A 16,910-nucleotide genomic window follows, 5' to 3' on the forward strand; every position below is an offset into this window, starting at 1 on the left:
ATCGGTATCTTCGTCATTGTCGTGCGTTTATTTTTGGAAAAACGTGAACGATAATAATTTCGTGATATCATTAATAAAAATCAAGCCACGGCGCGCGCATTCGTTGTCTCTAGTAAAAATACACGTGTAGCAAGGTTTGCGGCTAATGCGTTGGTGATTTAATGATTCGAGCATGAGAGACGTAAAACGCCTTGCAAGCACGCGTTGGGAGTAGGAATGTTATAAATCCTCCGTCATGAGAGAGATGAAAGTCTCTTTATTTCTTTTCCCATAATTTTTAAAAGAGAGAGAGTGCTTGCAAAGAATTTCACTGTATCTCGACTTTATTTTCGTTTGGACCGCCGTCAGTGTCGTCTGTGTTTAAACGTCATTCAATGAATATTGAAACCTGGTTGGATTGTTGTGAGTATAGAAATTACTGCAAATATCTCGTGGATGAATAGGCATTAGTAAAAACTTTTTTATTATTCTTATTATAGTTTTAAGTGAAGGAAAAATGTTCAATCTGTTAGTAAAATAATATTTAAAGATAATTAGTAAAAGTAAATATCGTTTAAATCCTGAATTAGAAATAGGCGTCCCTTTTATGACTGTTTGATAGAACATGCAGACGAGCACGTTAGATCCTAATTTCAGCGAGGTACATTATGGTTAATTACTCTTTTATAGCTTTCTCTTCCGCCAACAACGGTACGATACCTTTTGTTTTTTTTTATCGCACCCTAGTCTTTCTCTTTGTTCGTCGACTTATTGAAACATTTGATTACGTCCATCAAACATGGAGAAAAAAAATTCTCAACGATTCAGTGCTTAGCTTAGTGATGCAAAGAATCGATTTGGGGGCAATTAGTTCATTGAAAATTATTAACTTTGTATGAACGCGTTTCGCATAATGGAGGGATAGGTTTCTGGGAATAACTGTCCGACATATGGGTCACGTTCATCACAATTAAAATCAATAGACAACAATTAGAAAATATTCATGACATTGGCAAATTTCCTTATCTCTCAGAATCATTCTTCTTCTCTCTTTTAAAACAATTATGGGCTTGAATTAAATACAAACACTATAATGTCAATGATATTTCCTGAAACTTCTAATATAATTTTATATCTCTTTTATCATTTTTAATTTAAGTAAATAAATAGAAGAAGAAACGAAAAGCTTAATGCTTCCAAAGGGTTATAGATAAATGCAGTGCAATAGAGAATTTACTTCCTCTATCTCACGTATACATTTTTAGTCATTAATATCTCATGGCTGTTAGTACGATTTGCATGAATTAGCCGGCTAATGCATCTGGTTTTAAAAAGATCGATGCGCATAAATGGGGAGGAAAAAGAAAGTGATCCGTTTTGTATCGATCCGGCCGTAATACGTGTACACGGCTGTAAACGAGAACCAAAATGATATCAGGCTACGGATAGATGTCTTGTCCTTTATTTTTGAGACAATCGATACTTTCGAATCAATACATCGGCCGTACGCTTAGCTTCTTTTGCAGCCTCTTTATCGTTGGCCCATTCTGCACACGCGTCAATTTTTTCGTAATCGAAATCGTCACCGATAATTCATCATTGTTGGATGTTTCAATTAAATTTTGAGACTATGCCAGCTACAATTAACTGGTATCTTCAAATTGAAAGAAACTATTCGAATTATTGATAAACATCGATCGATGATTTCGCCCAGTAAAAAATTATATATTTTAATTCCTAGCTAAGAAATCATTAATTTGGTAAAATTTATCGAGTCGATAAAAAAGCTCCATTTTTTGCGCGTGATTGCAAAAGATTTCATAACAAATTCCAAACGTTTGTTAAAGGAGGCATCAACGCTAAACAAAGAACTATATATGTCAATTTTGTACACTTCGGAAGAATAGTCGTACCATTGATGAGTACGTACAACTGTATGCATAAGGTAGTGTATCAACCACAAGTCGATGTCGTTTCTATATCTACGGGGTTGATTAAAGTGATGAAGGAGCGGCTTCGATAAGCCTTAGTTTGATCGATGTCGATTAAGCTCTCGTTTTTACTTGATACATCTTATCGACCACACTATTCGATTATTTCAAATAAATAAAAAACCTCTCAAAATCTGGTGAAAATCGTTCAGTCAGTTCATCGTCAATCAATTATTTAGCAACTGATATCTGAATTGTTTTATTTTTAAAATATGAAAATAATTATTTTTCCTGATGAAATTTATATTTTCGTATATCGATCGTAACTAAATATATCATAATTTTAAATTACCGAAGCATTAAAGGGGTAGTATTTTCTTTAAGATCTCCTCGCTTTTTGGTAGTTGTCTTGGAACTCGGTGGAAAGGGTATGCAAGCAAAGGTATAATAAATGCGACAATCTAGCCAAAATGCCAATGTACTGTCAACCGACTTTTGTCGTAGAAAGAACGCGTAACCTTTAAGCTGGTGAAATCTTCTAACATAACAATTTGCTTCTACCAATCCACTTACAAAATTTATTTGTCAGTAAAGTTATGGGTTATTTCAAACGTTTGGTATTTATTGCTATAATACGGAAAGTATCTACAAATTAAAAAGGTATCTTAACGAACTGAACAGTCTCATCTTCATGCACCACCAAATTTTATCCAATCTAATTGCCACTTACAATTAACTCTAAATTACCGACCTCTCGTGCGCTACAATAAATATCCTACATATACCATAGATGAATAGAATTAAATTAGTAGAATGAAAATAAAAAAATATATAGATGTATACAAAAAGTCTCATTTAGATAATTCTAGTCTTAAATAATACAAATTCTAATCTCTCGTTTAAAATCTTAAATCGTACACGTTGTTGAATAAAGAAAAAAATAAAGGAAAACGGAAGAAAAGAATCAGTGGAATTATTCGTGGATGTAACGTAATATTCCTCCATTGGGGAAGTCCCGCACAAAAATGTCCATACGTAACATCATCGCGTTTACAGCAGAGGCAGCACATGCCTGCCAGCTTTACCCCATCAAGGAAGCCCTTTAGGGCTAAGGAGATATAAAAGATGAGACAACGTGGTTCTCGACGTGTCCGTCCTCGACCTAATTCTCGCGGCAACGAAAATTTAACTAGTCCGATATCCTCTACGGAACCGTCATCTCCCTTTGATCAGTCAAACGACATTTCACCGGGCTGCTCGAACATCGAAGAACGGCTACAAGAACTTCCTAACGACGCCCCTAATCACGAGAGACGCGGTGTTAATGAACGTCGTACAAGGTCCGAGAGGTATAATTCTTTATCTAACGCTTTGTTACTTGTTTGACACCCTAATGATTGATTTGTATCTACAAGTTTGCGACTTTTATATTATTGCTTGAAAAATGAATATATTCTTGTAAAAAATTAGCGGAGATTAGACAATGTAGGTAATTCGGGACTGAAATTTGAAAGAAATCAAAGAAATCAAAGAAATCAAATTTGATGTCAAAGATTAATAAAAAGGGAAATTAATACGTACAATTTTGATGTTGTATAAATTTGCTTTTGATAAGCAGTGAAGTTTGACGTTTGGGCAATTTATCAGAATTAGTGAAAATTTAGTGAAACTGTGAGAAAAGTTCATTGATCAACATTTGTGATTTATAGAAAATTTGATCGCAAAATACCTTATCATACCTATAAGTATACAAAATCGATAAAAGCGTATTTCTTGCTTTCATTATATTGACTCAGTAATCGTGTCAGATACAATTAACAAATATTCAATTTAAGAAAAAGAAAGATTACAAAGAAAAGAAAATATTATAGTAGAAATAGATATAGCACTCTTTGTTATAAAATATATTTAACGATAGTCTAATTTCCGAGGAAATCCGAGGAAGCATAATTGGCAGTGACATCAGCGAATTTGCGTATAGGTATTGAAAAGGTTTCAAATGGCTGTGGTAGCAGTACAGTTTAAACGTAGTAGAATGCTTCATTCGCTAACGATTGACTATAGGGCTGGTTTCAGTGACTGCGAGCAAGCTGGGACATTTCCTGGGAATTCAGCAGGCAGTTCGTCGAACAGTAGCCTGTCGACGAGAAGTTTGGACAGTCCCAGTACCAGCCTGGAACAGGTACACCCAGCAACCTCTGCAACCAACACATCGACCTCGTGGGACAGCGATGTTGATGTTGAACCGGATCCACCAGATTGGAGTCAAGGCGTTGCCGAGGATGTACTTGCGCGACTCAGTAACGCGGAGAAAAAACGACAAGAAGTTATCAATGGTTTGTTTCTCCTTCTATTTCATTGTGACATACATAGACGACCCTTTGTCCATTTTTTTTATTTAACCCTTGTGATGACACTATTTTTCGCTACAACTCTTAAATTATTCCTGATGTGATTTAATTCATAATTATTAATAATTAATAATTAATGAAGTTGTTAGCATACGTAAAAGTAGAAAAAATAAGTGTGAAACATTAGGATTAGTAAGACGAATTAGTTTTATTAAAAAATTATTTTACACTTTGCTATAAAGGCTTTACCTTAGGAATTAGACATTATTCTATATTTCTTGTGAAACAGGGAATAATTAAAAAAGTTAAGTAAAAGTTCTCTGTAAAACGTAATTTCTGTGTATTGTTTTTCAGAACTCTTTCACACGGAGCGATCACACGTGCGGGCGCTTAGAGTGTTGTCACACGTCTTCCACAAGCCGCTCCTTGAATCTCAAGTACTTCCCTTAGACCAAATACAGTTACTATTTTCCAATTTAGACGAAATGTTAACGATTCATTCGCGCTTCAACCAAACGATGAAACGCAAGAAGAAGGAAAACCCGTGTGTTGGTGATGTCGGAGATCTTCTCCTAGAGATGTTCGACGGCGAGAACGGAGAGGCGTTTGAGAGAGCCGCATCCACCTACTGTGCGAAACAACAAGTAGCCTTGGATGCCTTGCGAGACCGTCGTCGCAAGGATCCGAAATTGAATTCCTTTCTGAACGAGATCGAGGCTAATCCTCTTTGTCGAAGGCTACAGCTCAAAGATCATATCCTGACGGGAATGCTTCGATTGACCAAATACCCTTTGCTCTTTGAGAATTTGGCGAAATTCACGCCGGAGAGTAACGAAAAGGAACGAGCCGCGGTTTTGCGAAGTCTCGATCGAAGCAAGGAAATTCTCAGTTGCGTTAACCAAGCCGTACGCGAGGCTGAAGATTATCAAAGGTTGGCAGAAATCCAACGTACAATTGATAGATCTGCATTCGATAAATTCGATCATCCGACTGTTCAGGAATTCAAGAATCTAGACATTACGAAACGTAAATTGATATACGAAGGTCCGTTGCAGTGGCGCAGAACTGAACAAAATCGAGCGAAACCGGTCGATCTACACGTGGTGTTACTCGACGATACGATACTCCTGTTGCATCGACAGGACGAAAAGTACCTGCTAAAATTCATCAACCCAAACCAAGCGAACTCTGTATTGAGTCCTATCGTAAAGGTATCCACTGTTCTCGTCAGGAATAACGCCGTGGACAAAAATTCTCTCTATCTGGTCAACACATCGCAAAACGGTGCGCAAATCCATGATTTAGTCGCAGCTTCGCCTGCGGAACAAAAGCAATGGTTTAAGCACATCTCCGAGGCAGCTGAAGCGTACAAGGCTCGTGATAAGCAAGGCAGAAGACCTACTCCGCCTACTACACTGCCAGAAGAACCTGGACCTACGATTGAAGATCCTTCTTCAATGGAACATGACAATATTCCTAATAAAACGGATCAGGAACGGGAGCATGAACTAGAAACAAAGGAATCTACGCAAGATACTAACGTGGAGCAAGAAGGAGAGCTGCCTAATACTTCTGGGCCTGAGATTTCAAGGACTGATCAAACGAAACAGCAACAGCCACACCAACACTCATCTGAACCTTCGACAACAGGTTTTGTGTCTTTTATTATGATCTAGTATATTGTTCTGTTGTTTTCTGAAGTAGAATTTCAAAGATTATCTTGTGTAGAATATTTGTTACATAATGTGTGATATTTTTTTTAATTTGGTACAGGAGAACCATTACGATTAGTTACTTGTACACAAGCATCGTTAATTGACCCGCTTGAAGTTCACGTAGAAGTACCGCCTGTACATGTTGCGGAACCGGTGCTTACACCAATAGGTATGTTATTTATTTGTTTATTATATGATATGTATCTCTTTTGTTAGTTTAACGGTTGATATAACAGATATTTCATAAACGACGTGATTATTTTCTCTAAATTTTCAGAATGTCTTAGAAGAAAAGACGAGATTATTAAACAAGCTTTAATCGAAAAACAATTATTGGTAGCAGATATATTAAATATTCCGAAAGAAGATTTCGAACATGTAGCAGACATGGCGTCCGAGCCATCGAGCATGGAAAAAGAGCCTTCTGAGCTTATACTCGCTGCTATTAGTCAAGGTATTTTTATTAATAAATAATGTTTGTTTTATCATCATATATAAATTATCTCTCAAAAATTTCTCGAATAAATTGTTAGTCTATTAATCCTATCAATATTTCTAGAGATATGTAATATTTTATTTTATTTTCGCAGCGAATCAATTAGTAGGAATGTTAAATTCAGCGTTAAATGTAAGTGAAACGGAAACTGTTCTTGCATCGCGTGGGGTATCGGCATTAACAACACCACCAAGTTGCGAAGCGACTGGTTGTCCATCACCACGATTGCACCTTCATCCTCAGCAACCAGCGATATCAATTGCGAGTTTACAACCAGTGTGTCACTCTTTAACCTCTCAATTGTCACAATTACTGGTAATACTCCACTTTTGACAATGTACCTGTGTATTAGATTGTCCCAAAAATTTCTTTCGTTTTATAAAGTAATAAATTATAATTAGAAGTAATAAAAGAACAACATTTTATGTTTTGTTCTATAACCAAATGGGCCATATATAATTGAGTATAATAAAATAAAACAAAAAATTTTGTGCATCTATTACTTCCTTATAAAACGAAAAAAGCTTTTGGGACAACCTAATACTTAAAGTTGAAAAAAACAATGCTTTTTCAGTAAAATGTATTTTCTTATATATTCTAGGAAATTATAAAAGAAAGGGAAGAGGAACGTGAAACGTTGAGAAAAGAGTTACGCAGAAGTAGAGAACGTCTTCATGCCCTTGATGCAGATATACAACGTCGTGAATTTTCAGAAACATGCACTGTGTCAAGTCAAACACAAACGAAATCCAGTTAGTTCATTACTTTTTCAATTTTTCAGAATGTGGGTTGATAATATTCTTTGATCTACAATGACGACCATATACTTACGTACGGTTGACAAAATTAAATTTTACTTGTTTTAATTACAAAAACTGCAACGTACATAAGTAGGTTGTCCGCTATAAAATCAATAGCTTGGATCATAATACTTACAAAGCACCTCATTTCTTGGAATAAAGATATTCTCGGAATATTAATTTCTTTCCTTTTTTGGGGGGGTTTTTAGGTGAAGTTTTAAATGCAGATAGCAGTATTGACGATCCCACTCGTGATGTAAGGATCTTAATTTAACGTGCTAGTAAATTAATCCCGTTTCTAACTTCTCCTTAGACTATTTATGTCATAAATTTAATATTACTCTGTTCACAGGAATTTGTGGATGCACGTGGTGAATCTGAGACAAATGAAGAATCAGAACACATAGAACATGAAACAGAAACAATAGTAATGGGGGATAGTGTTGGTTGAAACGTGCATGATTATTGTATCAAAATAATGTCGACCAGGTGCATTTTACGAGCAAAATCGTTTCCGAATGCTCATACTGGAAGAAATCAAAATTATGTAAAAAATGACAAATGGCGAGTAGCTGTTTATGGAATACAATAATATTAGATACATATTTACAGAGTCATGGGTCAATGATTAATCATACCTTTGCCAAAGATTTTATGTAACTGGATCTACATGACGTAGTAGCATGGCGCGCATACGTCATATTATATCAATGACTGGAAATTACATAAATTTTTTATTACCAATAGTATAACGACGGAATTTCTGAAATAATATGGTGAAGGAAATCTGTTCAAAAAGAGAATCCCATATAGATTGCTATAACTCAAGTTTAATCTCTCTCTCTCTCTCTCTCTCCCTCTCTCTCTCTCTCTCTCTCTCTCTGTCTCTCTCTCATATACTATACACACACAAATACATAGATTAATAATTTAAGTAGGAGCTTTATATGATTATTGAAGAATTCTTTTACTGTGAATTATTTTAAAATCTACACTGTTATAGTACTCTAATAATACTTATTGTATAAAAGTTGTTACATCATGTCTTGAATGATATCGATTTCTATAACATATTATTTTATATACATCGATTTGTATACTGAAAATCTTTCCTTAAGATGCTTTTTAGGAAACAAGTCAACTCTTTCGAAGTTACTTTGAAATACTTATTACTAGTGCATTTTATACAGAAACATTTACGTAAATGTGTTGTATACGTTTAGCGCAACTTAGTCGTTCGTTTCAAGAAACTACCTTTTGTGATCTGCTACGGCATATTTGGAACCAACTGTGTTACTATAATAATTCAATAGTCATGAAATATAATTTGCATTTATATAAAGATATATGATCAGAAGATGCGTCGATATTTCAAAGTATAAAAAAAATGCAAAGCATATATTAATGGAAAATAACGATTTTCAACTAGTTATCATTGAATAACACGCTTTTACATACTTTCCTTATATTTCGTGACCAAATGTTCAGGATATTCGATCCAGAGGCGGAAATGCTGATTGATTCCTAAATTGTATCAATTAAACGAAAAGCACCTAATGGTAATTATTAACATAATATATCATATTATTTCTGTTATGATACAAAACATAAGGCAAATGTGTTTGCATCCTAATGTTTATTATTATTATTATCATGACTATGATTATTATTATTAAAATTATTGCAGCCTTGAATTATTATTTTTATAATTTATAGTAATTTTACAACAATTACAATAACTTAAACCAATGTAAAGTCAATTCAAAAAGTTACTAAAGTTAGTAAAACGAAAAGGAAATAGCTGAATTTCATATAATGCTAAGAATAATTCTATTCTATATTCTTACTAATAGTTTACAATAACAATATGTTGAAAATAATTAAATTTTGACCAACAAATTTATTAAAAACTTTGTTCTTAATATGTAGTTAAATGTATTTAACTTTTAAAAGATAGAAAAACAATTAAGTTATTAAATTTATAAATCACATTAATACAGTGTATTAGTTCATAGTTTCATTTCAATTCTTTTGTCAATACTTTATTTAATTATTTAACCCTTGTTTTTTCCTTCTTCTTAATAACTTGGAAAGCACAAGCATTTAATTCGACATAAAATCTAACATAAAGAATCATAAAAGTGTGTTTACAAAAATTATTTAAGAATTTTTAAATACATGTTACTAATAACGAACTTGTAATAAAATTCAAAGAATTGTTTACAACCAAACCATTCTAAGTAATAATTCATAAAGTATAATTAAAATGTACCTACTTGTAATGCATTAGGCATCATAAATCACACGTTCTGGATCTTTTGTAAGAGAGATCTTTTACTTTCTTTACAATAAGATTTCTTTTTAGTAAAGATTAATTTATAACATAGTATTTACTTATTATAGAAAAATCACGAAATTGAAAAATTAATATCTATATCATTTATACAATCAGTATGCATATATGTATATATAATGATGCTTTTCATTATTATGTAAAACTGCATAAACATGAGAACAAAATTATGAATTTGTATCTATTCTGTTGACTTTTCCATATTATTTACTAACAACATTTGCTTTGAAAAACAATATTTACCTCTTGGTGCTATACTTGCCTAAATGAACAATCAAGTTCCTCTTTTGATTATAATGGAATTTAGAAATAGAAATAAGAAAGTAAACAAAGATTTGTATACTATTTGTAGACTCCTGAACATGATTGGTAACTTCAAAATTATCAATATTCATAGATAAAAAAAAACTATAACTAATGTAAAACACTTTCTCAAATGAATTTATAATAAATAAATATATAGAATCATGCATAAGTGAAATATTATAACAAATATTTTACTGCTGTTTAATTAATACTAATATTGGTTTATCAATGATACTTTCGAATTAGAAAACACAGTTGGAGTGACAAAATGTACTTCTTTTTGTAACAAAGGACTGATCGTGCGAAAAAGACTTACCTGTTTACATAAAATCTTTGCTACTATTAAATACTAATAATTCCTTAATGATAAAATGCGAATAATTATAAATACATTACTATGTATATGTATAAAGTATTTAATAACATTATTAGTTGATATTATTGATTATTATTATTATATTATTATTGCATTAAAATACTTATAAATTGTAAATTATCTTGTAATTCTTTTACATTCTTTTACCTGCATAAACGAATCCTAGCATTCTTTATTTTCCTATAATTTTAAATTTTTGTCATGTATTACTCTATATCAGGATCTAAATAGATTTAATTTGTTATTATTGCTTTAACTTTTTTATACGTGAATATTATATGAAGATTAGTTTCAATAATTTATATATTATATTTTGTCTGTGTTAATAGACAAATTCAACACATTTGAAATACAGTTTCATTATCGTTACCAAAAAACTCCTCTTCAAGTTTATTTTAATAACTTTTGTAATTTGGTTCTAAAATGATATTTGAAATATGTAAATAAATGTAAAACTTATCTATCTGATAATGTTGCGCAAGAACAAAAATATTTCGTGTATTATTAAGTATATAGAATGTTAATTTTAAATTGAACATTTAAATTATTTCCAACATTATTAAGGCAAAGACTAAAAGAGGACTTAAATGTTTTCGAGGTGTGCATTTGGTTGTGATGAAAAAAAGACCTGTGAAGGTCATCTTGATAGTGTTTCAAACATTTCATTAAAATTTGTTTGTATGTCAACATATATTTTGCATAATGCGATATTGTAGTATACGTAAAAATAAGTTTAGCAACTTAATTACAATGACCTTGAAGTGGTACCTTGCAAACGAAAGAATAATTTTAAATTGGAAGGATATAAATCACATAAATTACACGTTTTATCGACAGGAAGTAAAATTAAAAATTCTTGGTTGGACGATTTTTTAAACTTGCTTGTAACTAACCTTGCTTAATTGATTCCTTAGATTCTGAACTTTCATTTCAGCCCTCAAAAATTAAAAAATTCTGCCCAGCAGCTGAAAAATTTGGATTTTCTGATTTTGCCACCTCGATTAGTTTCATCTATTCACCGTTAGATGGTAATAGTATTTTATAGTCCAAGTATTGCCAACGTTAGGAAAATTTTAGTTAGAAGATTGTACACTTGATATAAGAATTTAACCCTAAAAATACGATGTTTAACACAATCTAAAAATATATATTATTCGTACATTCAAAACTAAATTTTGAATACAAACTGCAGAATGTCTCTTCTGCGCAAAGGACAGGTTAACTTTTTTATTTACTTCATTTCATTATTTATGTTTTCTCAAATTTTGTAGGTTAATGAATTTAAAAACAATCTTTAAAAATTTTTTCGTTAAATGCACCTTAAATGTCTGTCACTACATTTTGATATTACACTAATTAATTAATTTATCATCTATTCATTTCACTTCTAGCATTGGGGTACTTTTGCATGTGTTTGGCACATTTTCGATGCAACTTGGCAAAATCCATATAAAAGTGCACATTTGATAAAAAAATACCTTATGGGATTATACAAACCTATATATCATCCTATGAGTAAGTCAAATGAAATATATACATATGCATATAATAACACAGATTGCAAGATTGGCATAAATAATATTCTAAATGTTAATTTTTATATAGACCAGTGTGGTGACCATGTAATAGTAATAAATAGCAAAGAAATTGCATTGCGTGGAGATGAGTGGCAAAAGCGAGTATATTTTCATCATACTGGATTCCATGGTGGAGCTACTTGGACTCTTGCATGGGAATTACATAGTAAAGATCCTACTATGGTAGTTGACAGATTTTCATAAACTACTAATATATTAAAAAATTTGATTGTATTATTACACTATATATATTTTTTTATTTGTAACGTATAGATTGTTAAGAAAGCAGTTTATAGAGCAATGGATGGAACTCTGCAAAGAAGATATACCATGCAGAGGTTACACATTTTTCCTGATGATAATGTACCCAAAGAAATGTTAGATAATGTTACCAATCAGATTAAACAATTAAGATCTGTTCCAGTTAAACTGTATGATATTCCACAAGAGGAAAGAGATAAAATTCCACGACTTATAAAATATCCTAGTGATTACCAGCTCAAATAAAGTTATATATATAGATTTAAAATAAATTATCACATTATTTTAAAAAATTTGTTTGTTTCATTTTGATAAATTGTCACATAAAAGTAATGGAAAGATATTGAAAAATAAAGCAGTAAAATTTATATAGCATATTTTACTTTTTACATTTATTTACAAATTGTGAAATGAATTAAAAAATATTATTCATTGATAATTGGCAACACACCTTTAGGTTTCAATTGACTATCCAAAATTTTCTGTTCCTGTTCTTCCTTTTCTTTCAATAATCTACTATGTCGTTCAACTGCAAAATCAATTTCTCCAACTAGTTTAATAATTCTTCTCTGTAAATTAAGCATTTTATTTATTACGCCATTTTACTGAAAATTTTATTAAGAAAATAATGTTTGAAATAATACCATATATTCTTGATGCTTTTGTATACGCTTCAACTGTCTTGAAGCATATGGGACAGGTTTATTATCTTTAAAAGAATAGTCAGACAAAGTAACCAATGGACCAGTAGTATTTGGATTTTTTGTCAAGTTTCTTCTGTAATTATTAAATCATATGACATTTCACAACTAATATATATAGATATAAGTTTATATTTTGCATAAAATTTATCCTTACGCTGCCCTCCATCCCTGATCCAAATATATTGGGAAAGATGTATGAAATTTATTGATAGCAACAGTAAAATCTAAAAAACAAAAATATAGTTGATATCTGAACAAATTTTGTGGTTATTGTATAAAAATAGTAAAAGTTTAACAATTGTGATGGAATATATATGGTTTTAGTAGAGTAATTATTTCATCATATTGTAACTATTTTAAATAATTTCACACTAACGCGTCGAATAGCTTGTTCGAAGTATTGTTTTTGCCGTAGATAATGACATTTTATTTCGACAATATTTTTAAGGAATATTTATAATGCAGTTCATTTAAGTGATACCTCTGGTGATACTAGGTACATAAACCATAGAATATGTATTAATGAGGTAGACTACATTTAATGTTTATATTTTACATAATAAAGTAAATACATAAAGATATAATTTATTAATATTTTTTATATAACTGTACCTATTTTATATGTATATTAAAAATAAAGTCTTTTATACGTAATTTTTTATTGTTGTCAACTGGTGGCTCCCTTTAGTGTGAATATTTTGTGTGACATAGGGCAAATTCTAATGTCGCGAATTTAATTGTACAGCGTGTAGCTGATACAACGAACAAAAGTTATTTAACAAGTTTATCGATTAATTTTAAAATTATTTATCAGTAACAACTGTGATTACTCTCAAATTTCATATATATTTTCCTTACCATGGGACAGAACATTGTCAACAAAGCATAAATCGCTCGCTTTCTAATATTGTAAATTCCAATCAAAATAATGTGTACTAGCATTAGTTAGTAAGAATTTGTCTTAATGGATAACAAATTAATCGTAGATTCTCATGTAAATCCAAGCGAATAAATGTGACCCAAAACTCATTTGGGTCACTCTGTGACCCAAAAAATAGAGAAACGTTAGAATCATTAGATCGTTAGGACCGTTACGCTGAGTTCAGTGTCTAAATAAATTTCATTAAAGCGCAAATCTTGTTAAAGTAGTCAATCTATTATAAATACTTAGTTTTAAATATAATTAGTTTAAAAAAAATTATTGTTCGAGTTAATCTTTATTGTTATGTATTTCTTCATTTAAACGTCGAATTGTTTGAAGTTGCAACACGAGCAGAGTGCTTCAGCATTTCACGGGCTGCAACCGTGCCAAATTCCCCAACTATTGGGAAAGCCACGCAACACTATCAAAGAATCTTCTGATTTCACTTTTTGGTAGACTAAAACGAATTATAAAGTTGGCAATATGATGTAAACCTAAGTGACTAATCCCAGAACTGTTATTATTGTCTTACCGACACAGTCCTGAGTCCTTGTGCCCTGGTATGAGAATATATACGTAGTATAATTTGAGTTTAGAAAGAGTTTTGTATCTAATACGTTAGTGAATGTCAAAATGACATCTGTGGATTCAGGAATCGAAACAAGTAACAATTCAGACGATAGTTCGATCGCTCAAAGTGAAGATATGACAATGGAAGAAATTAGTAATGCCAGTTCAGCTCCTACAATAATAACCTGCAATAATAATCACAATGAAATACAAGAAATTAAACCCGGCATTGTTCATACTATATTTAATCCAAATTCGTCTGTTTGCTTATCAAATATGCACGATGGTGTTCAAAATTCTACACCAGCAAGTAGTTCAAGACCATATATTGGTGTATCCCCTAATGTAAGTATTGTTTTTTTATATAAAATATTTTTACATACTTCTATATTTCTCCTTTGATTGTTTCTCCTCTTATTAATATAAACGCGTTTAATACTTTTTCGTTATTTATAATGTAATTATTGTTAGTATGTGAAATTATTAATTTATGCTATAATAAATTATAGCGAACAATTAGATTACTTATAATAATATAGAAGTGATTAATATAACTACTTATTTTTCTTATTAAGAAAATATCATACAAATTTTGAGAAGTAATCACAATATAACGTATAAAGTATATAAAAAATAATTTGTTGCAGGTTTTAGAGGTTAAGTTCCCCTTCAAGTGTAATTCTGTTGGTTCATCAACAGCTAGAACATTTTTAGTAAACCGTAAGTTACTGTGTAAATCCTTTTTAATTATGATACCTTCAATTCAAATTACAGAAATCCAGATTTTTGTGCAATAATAATTAACAAAATATATAACAAGAAAATATTAATGATTACCTTATACATATTTCAACAACATAATTATCTTTTTCTAATAATGTTCTGCATTCTTCTTTTTAGAACATGTTTATTGTAGCAAAATAAAATTGACTAAAGAAAAACGCAGAAACCGTCACTTTGTTTCTCTGGTTGATGATTACACTCGTCTTGTTCAACATAGAATGAGAATTGCAGCAGCTACAAATAACACCATGGTGATGAAAATTCTTTTAGATTCTAATGTTTCACCTAACAGTGGTGATAAACAAGGACGAACTCCTCTTCATCTTGCCTCTTGCAGGTAAATTTGACCCACATAACCGACACTAAATTACCATTTTTTAATAAATATTTCATAGTAGTAATATTATATGCTATTACAGGGGTTATACAGACATGGTTCGTTTGTTATTGGAATATGGCGCAGATCCCAATCTTCGTGATTCTGTAGGTAATACACCATTACATTTAGCAGCCGTGACAAGCAAAATATCTGTAGTTACACTCCTTTTAAATGCCGGAACGGATCCCTTATGCTTAGATCAATATGGTTATAATCCATTACACTTAGCACAAACAAAATTAAAGTTATTACAAAACTGTAAAGGGAAGGATATGATGAAGATCAAAGATGAAGTGCAAAGCATAATTAGTATGTTGTTGGCATATTTACAAAAGTATAAAGATACTCACAAAAGTATGGAAACCTTGACTAGTTTGTGTTCACGTTTATCTTTATCAAACACGTCGAATCAAGTTCAGGATGATGTGAAAGATTTGTTGGCTAATTTAAATGCTCTATCTATAACAAAGTAATCACTTATTCACTTTACCAAACTAATAGTTTTATAAATAAATTGATATAAAACAAAAAAGTGATTAACAGTATGCGTTAAATTTAGTTTGCTCGTAATGGGTTCATTTTAATCAATTAATTTACACACTGAAATTTTTTTTTAAATTTATATAAGTGCGCAATATAACGGTAAAGTTTTGATATACAGTAGAACAGAGTAGAGCTATAATTTGGAAAGTTGTGCGAATGTTAATAAAGTAAGGTATTCGACTTTGACTCATTGACGATAAAAAGAAATATTTACATTTTCTTAAAGTCAAACTATATTTCGCTCGCTTATTATTCTGACTTGATTCTGTATGTTTCTATTGGCTACAAAACAAATCAAGTTTCGATAATTAGCTAATAGGTATTTTATGAAACGTATTTTATAAATTTCATTTTGGCCTCGGAGTGTTATACTTTTGTGTGCTATATTTTCATGTTTTTTTAAATTACTATTGTTTTGGATTTATTGTATTTACAAAACTTAATGCGGATTCCATACAGTACAAAAAAATAAATCTAGGATATCACATCATTAAATCAAGTATGTATTTGATACAAACCATAATCCTCATAAATTTCATAATCCTCATAAATTTCATATTCATCATAAATTTCAATTCATTATTATATATTATATATTAACTATACACTAATATGAAAGTTTGTATTTTCCTTTTCTTCACTCAACTAGTTGGTTTAAATAATAATCGCTAAATAACCATAGGATTATTAATTTAAGAAATTATTATGATTTGATTTTGATAAGTTGTTATGCATACAATGTGCAAATAGTTTTTCTTCAAGACGATTAAAAAATGATGTGCTACATAAACTTTTTTAAGTTTATAAAGCTGCAAATAGAGTGCAAAAATAAAAGCTGAAATTTATACAATTTATATAGATATT

The 16,910-nt window shown here is 30.9% G+C and overlaps 4 protein-coding genes across 8 annotated transcripts in view; 3 read left to right on the plus strand and 1 right to left on the minus strand.

Moving 5' to 3' along the window:
* The window catches only part of LOC100745717 (rho guanine nucleotide exchange factor 11), a 34,202-nt gene extending 26,313 nt beyond the window's left edge, over positions 1–7,889 (plus strand). For 3 of the 5 annotated variants that reach the window (XM_012390375.3, XM_012390392.3, XM_012390386.3), the window contains 8 exons: positions 3,975–4,246; positions 4,616–5,911; positions 6,035–6,145; positions 6,254–6,430; positions 6,567–6,787; positions 7,074–7,224; positions 7,482–7,528; positions 7,625–7,889. In XM_012390375.3, coding sequence (XP_012245798.1) covers positions 3,975–4,246; positions 4,616–5,911; positions 6,035–6,145; positions 6,254–6,430; positions 6,567–6,787; positions 7,074–7,224; positions 7,482–7,528; positions 7,625–7,723 — 2,374 coding nt within the window. In that variant the 3' untranslated portion in view covers positions 7,724–7,889. Of the gene's footprint in view, positions 1–3,974; positions 4,247–4,615; positions 5,912–6,034; positions 6,146–6,253; positions 6,431–6,566; positions 6,788–7,073; positions 7,257–7,481; positions 7,529–7,624 lie in introns of all 5 variants that reach the window. The other 2 variants (XR_004462565.1, XM_012390381.3) reach the window with 2 other exon arrangements.
* A 3,463-nt stretch (positions 7,890–11,352) lies between these two features.
* On the plus strand, positions 11,353–12,441 carry LOC100745841 (39S ribosomal protein L13, mitochondrial). Its single transcript, XM_003485220.3, has 4 exons — positions 11,353–11,524; positions 11,699–11,822; positions 11,913–12,067; positions 12,158–12,441. The coding sequence occupies exons 1-4, from the start codon at positions 11,501–11,503 to the stop codon at positions 12,389–12,391; spliced, it is 537 nt and encodes a 178-aa protein (XP_003485268.1). The 5' UTR covers positions 11,353–11,500; the 3' UTR covers positions 12,392–12,441.
* A 63-nt stretch (positions 12,442–12,504) lies between these two features.
* Positions 12,505–13,378, minus strand: LOC100745961 (39S ribosomal protein L52, mitochondrial). The gene is made up of 4 exons (XM_003485221.4): positions 13,226–13,378; positions 13,004–13,073; positions 12,790–12,922; positions 12,505–12,714 (listed from the first exon to the last, which is right to left on the minus strand). The coding sequence occupies exons 1-4, from the start codon at positions 13,272–13,274 to the stop codon at positions 12,571–12,573; spliced, it is 396 nt and encodes a 131-aa protein (XP_003485269.1). The 5' UTR covers positions 13,275–13,378; the 3' UTR covers positions 12,505–12,570.
* Positions 13,379–14,047: 669 nt separating this feature from the next.
* Positions 14,048–16,541, plus strand: LOC100746406 (ankyrin repeat domain-containing protein 54). The gene is made up of 4 exons (XM_012390662.3): positions 14,048–14,686; positions 14,989–15,061; positions 15,242–15,461; positions 15,544–16,541. Exons 1-4 carry the CDS (start codon positions 14,405–14,407, stop codon positions 15,974–15,976), a joined length of 1,008 nt encoding a protein of 335 aa, XP_012246085.1. The 5' UTR covers positions 14,048–14,404; the 3' UTR covers positions 15,977–16,541.
* Positions 16,542–16,910: the final 369 nt, after the last annotated feature.

The sequence above is a fragment of the Bombus impatiens genome, unplaced genomic scaffold (genome assembly GCF_000188095.3).
Source record: "Bombus impatiens unplaced genomic scaffold, BIMP_2.2 scf_0044, whole genome shotgun sequence".
Lineage (NCBI taxonomy): Eukaryota > Metazoa > Arthropoda > Insecta > Hymenoptera > Apidae > Bombus > Bombus impatiens.

Coding starts and splice junctions, on each gene's coding strand:
- LOC100745841 (XM_003485220.3), top strand. CDS start 11,501: ATGTCTCTTCTGCGCAAAGGACAG. Junction 11,823..11,912: donor ACCTATATATCATCCTATGA/GTAAGTCAAATG, acceptor ATTTTTATATAG/ACCAGTGTGGTGACCATGTA. Junction 12,068..12,157: donor ATAGTAAAGATCCTACTATG/GTAGTTGACAGA, acceptor TGTAACGTATAG/ATTGTTAAGAAAGCAGTTTA.
- LOC100745961 (XM_003485221.4), bottom strand. CDS start 13,274: ATGTCATTATCTACGGCAAAAACAATACTTCGAACAAGCTATTCGACG. Junction 12,923..13,003: donor GATCAGGGATGGAGGGCAGC/GTAAGGATAAAT, acceptor TAATAATTACAG/AAGAAACTTGACAAAAAATC. Junction 12,715..12,789: donor AAAAGCATCAAGAATATATG/GTATTATTTCAA, acceptor CTTAATTTACAG/AGAAGAATTATTAAACTAGT.
- LOC100746406 (XM_012390662.3), top strand. CDS start 14,405: ATGACATCTGTGGATTCAGGAATCGAAACAAGTAACAATTCAGACGAT. Junction 15,062..15,241: donor TAGAACATTTTTAGTAAACC/GTAAGTTACTGT, acceptor TCTTCTTTTTAG/AACATGTTTATTGTAGCAAA. Junction 15,462..15,543: donor CTTCATCTTGCCTCTTGCAG/GTAAATTTGACC, acceptor ATGCTATTACAG/GGGTTATACAGACATGGTTC.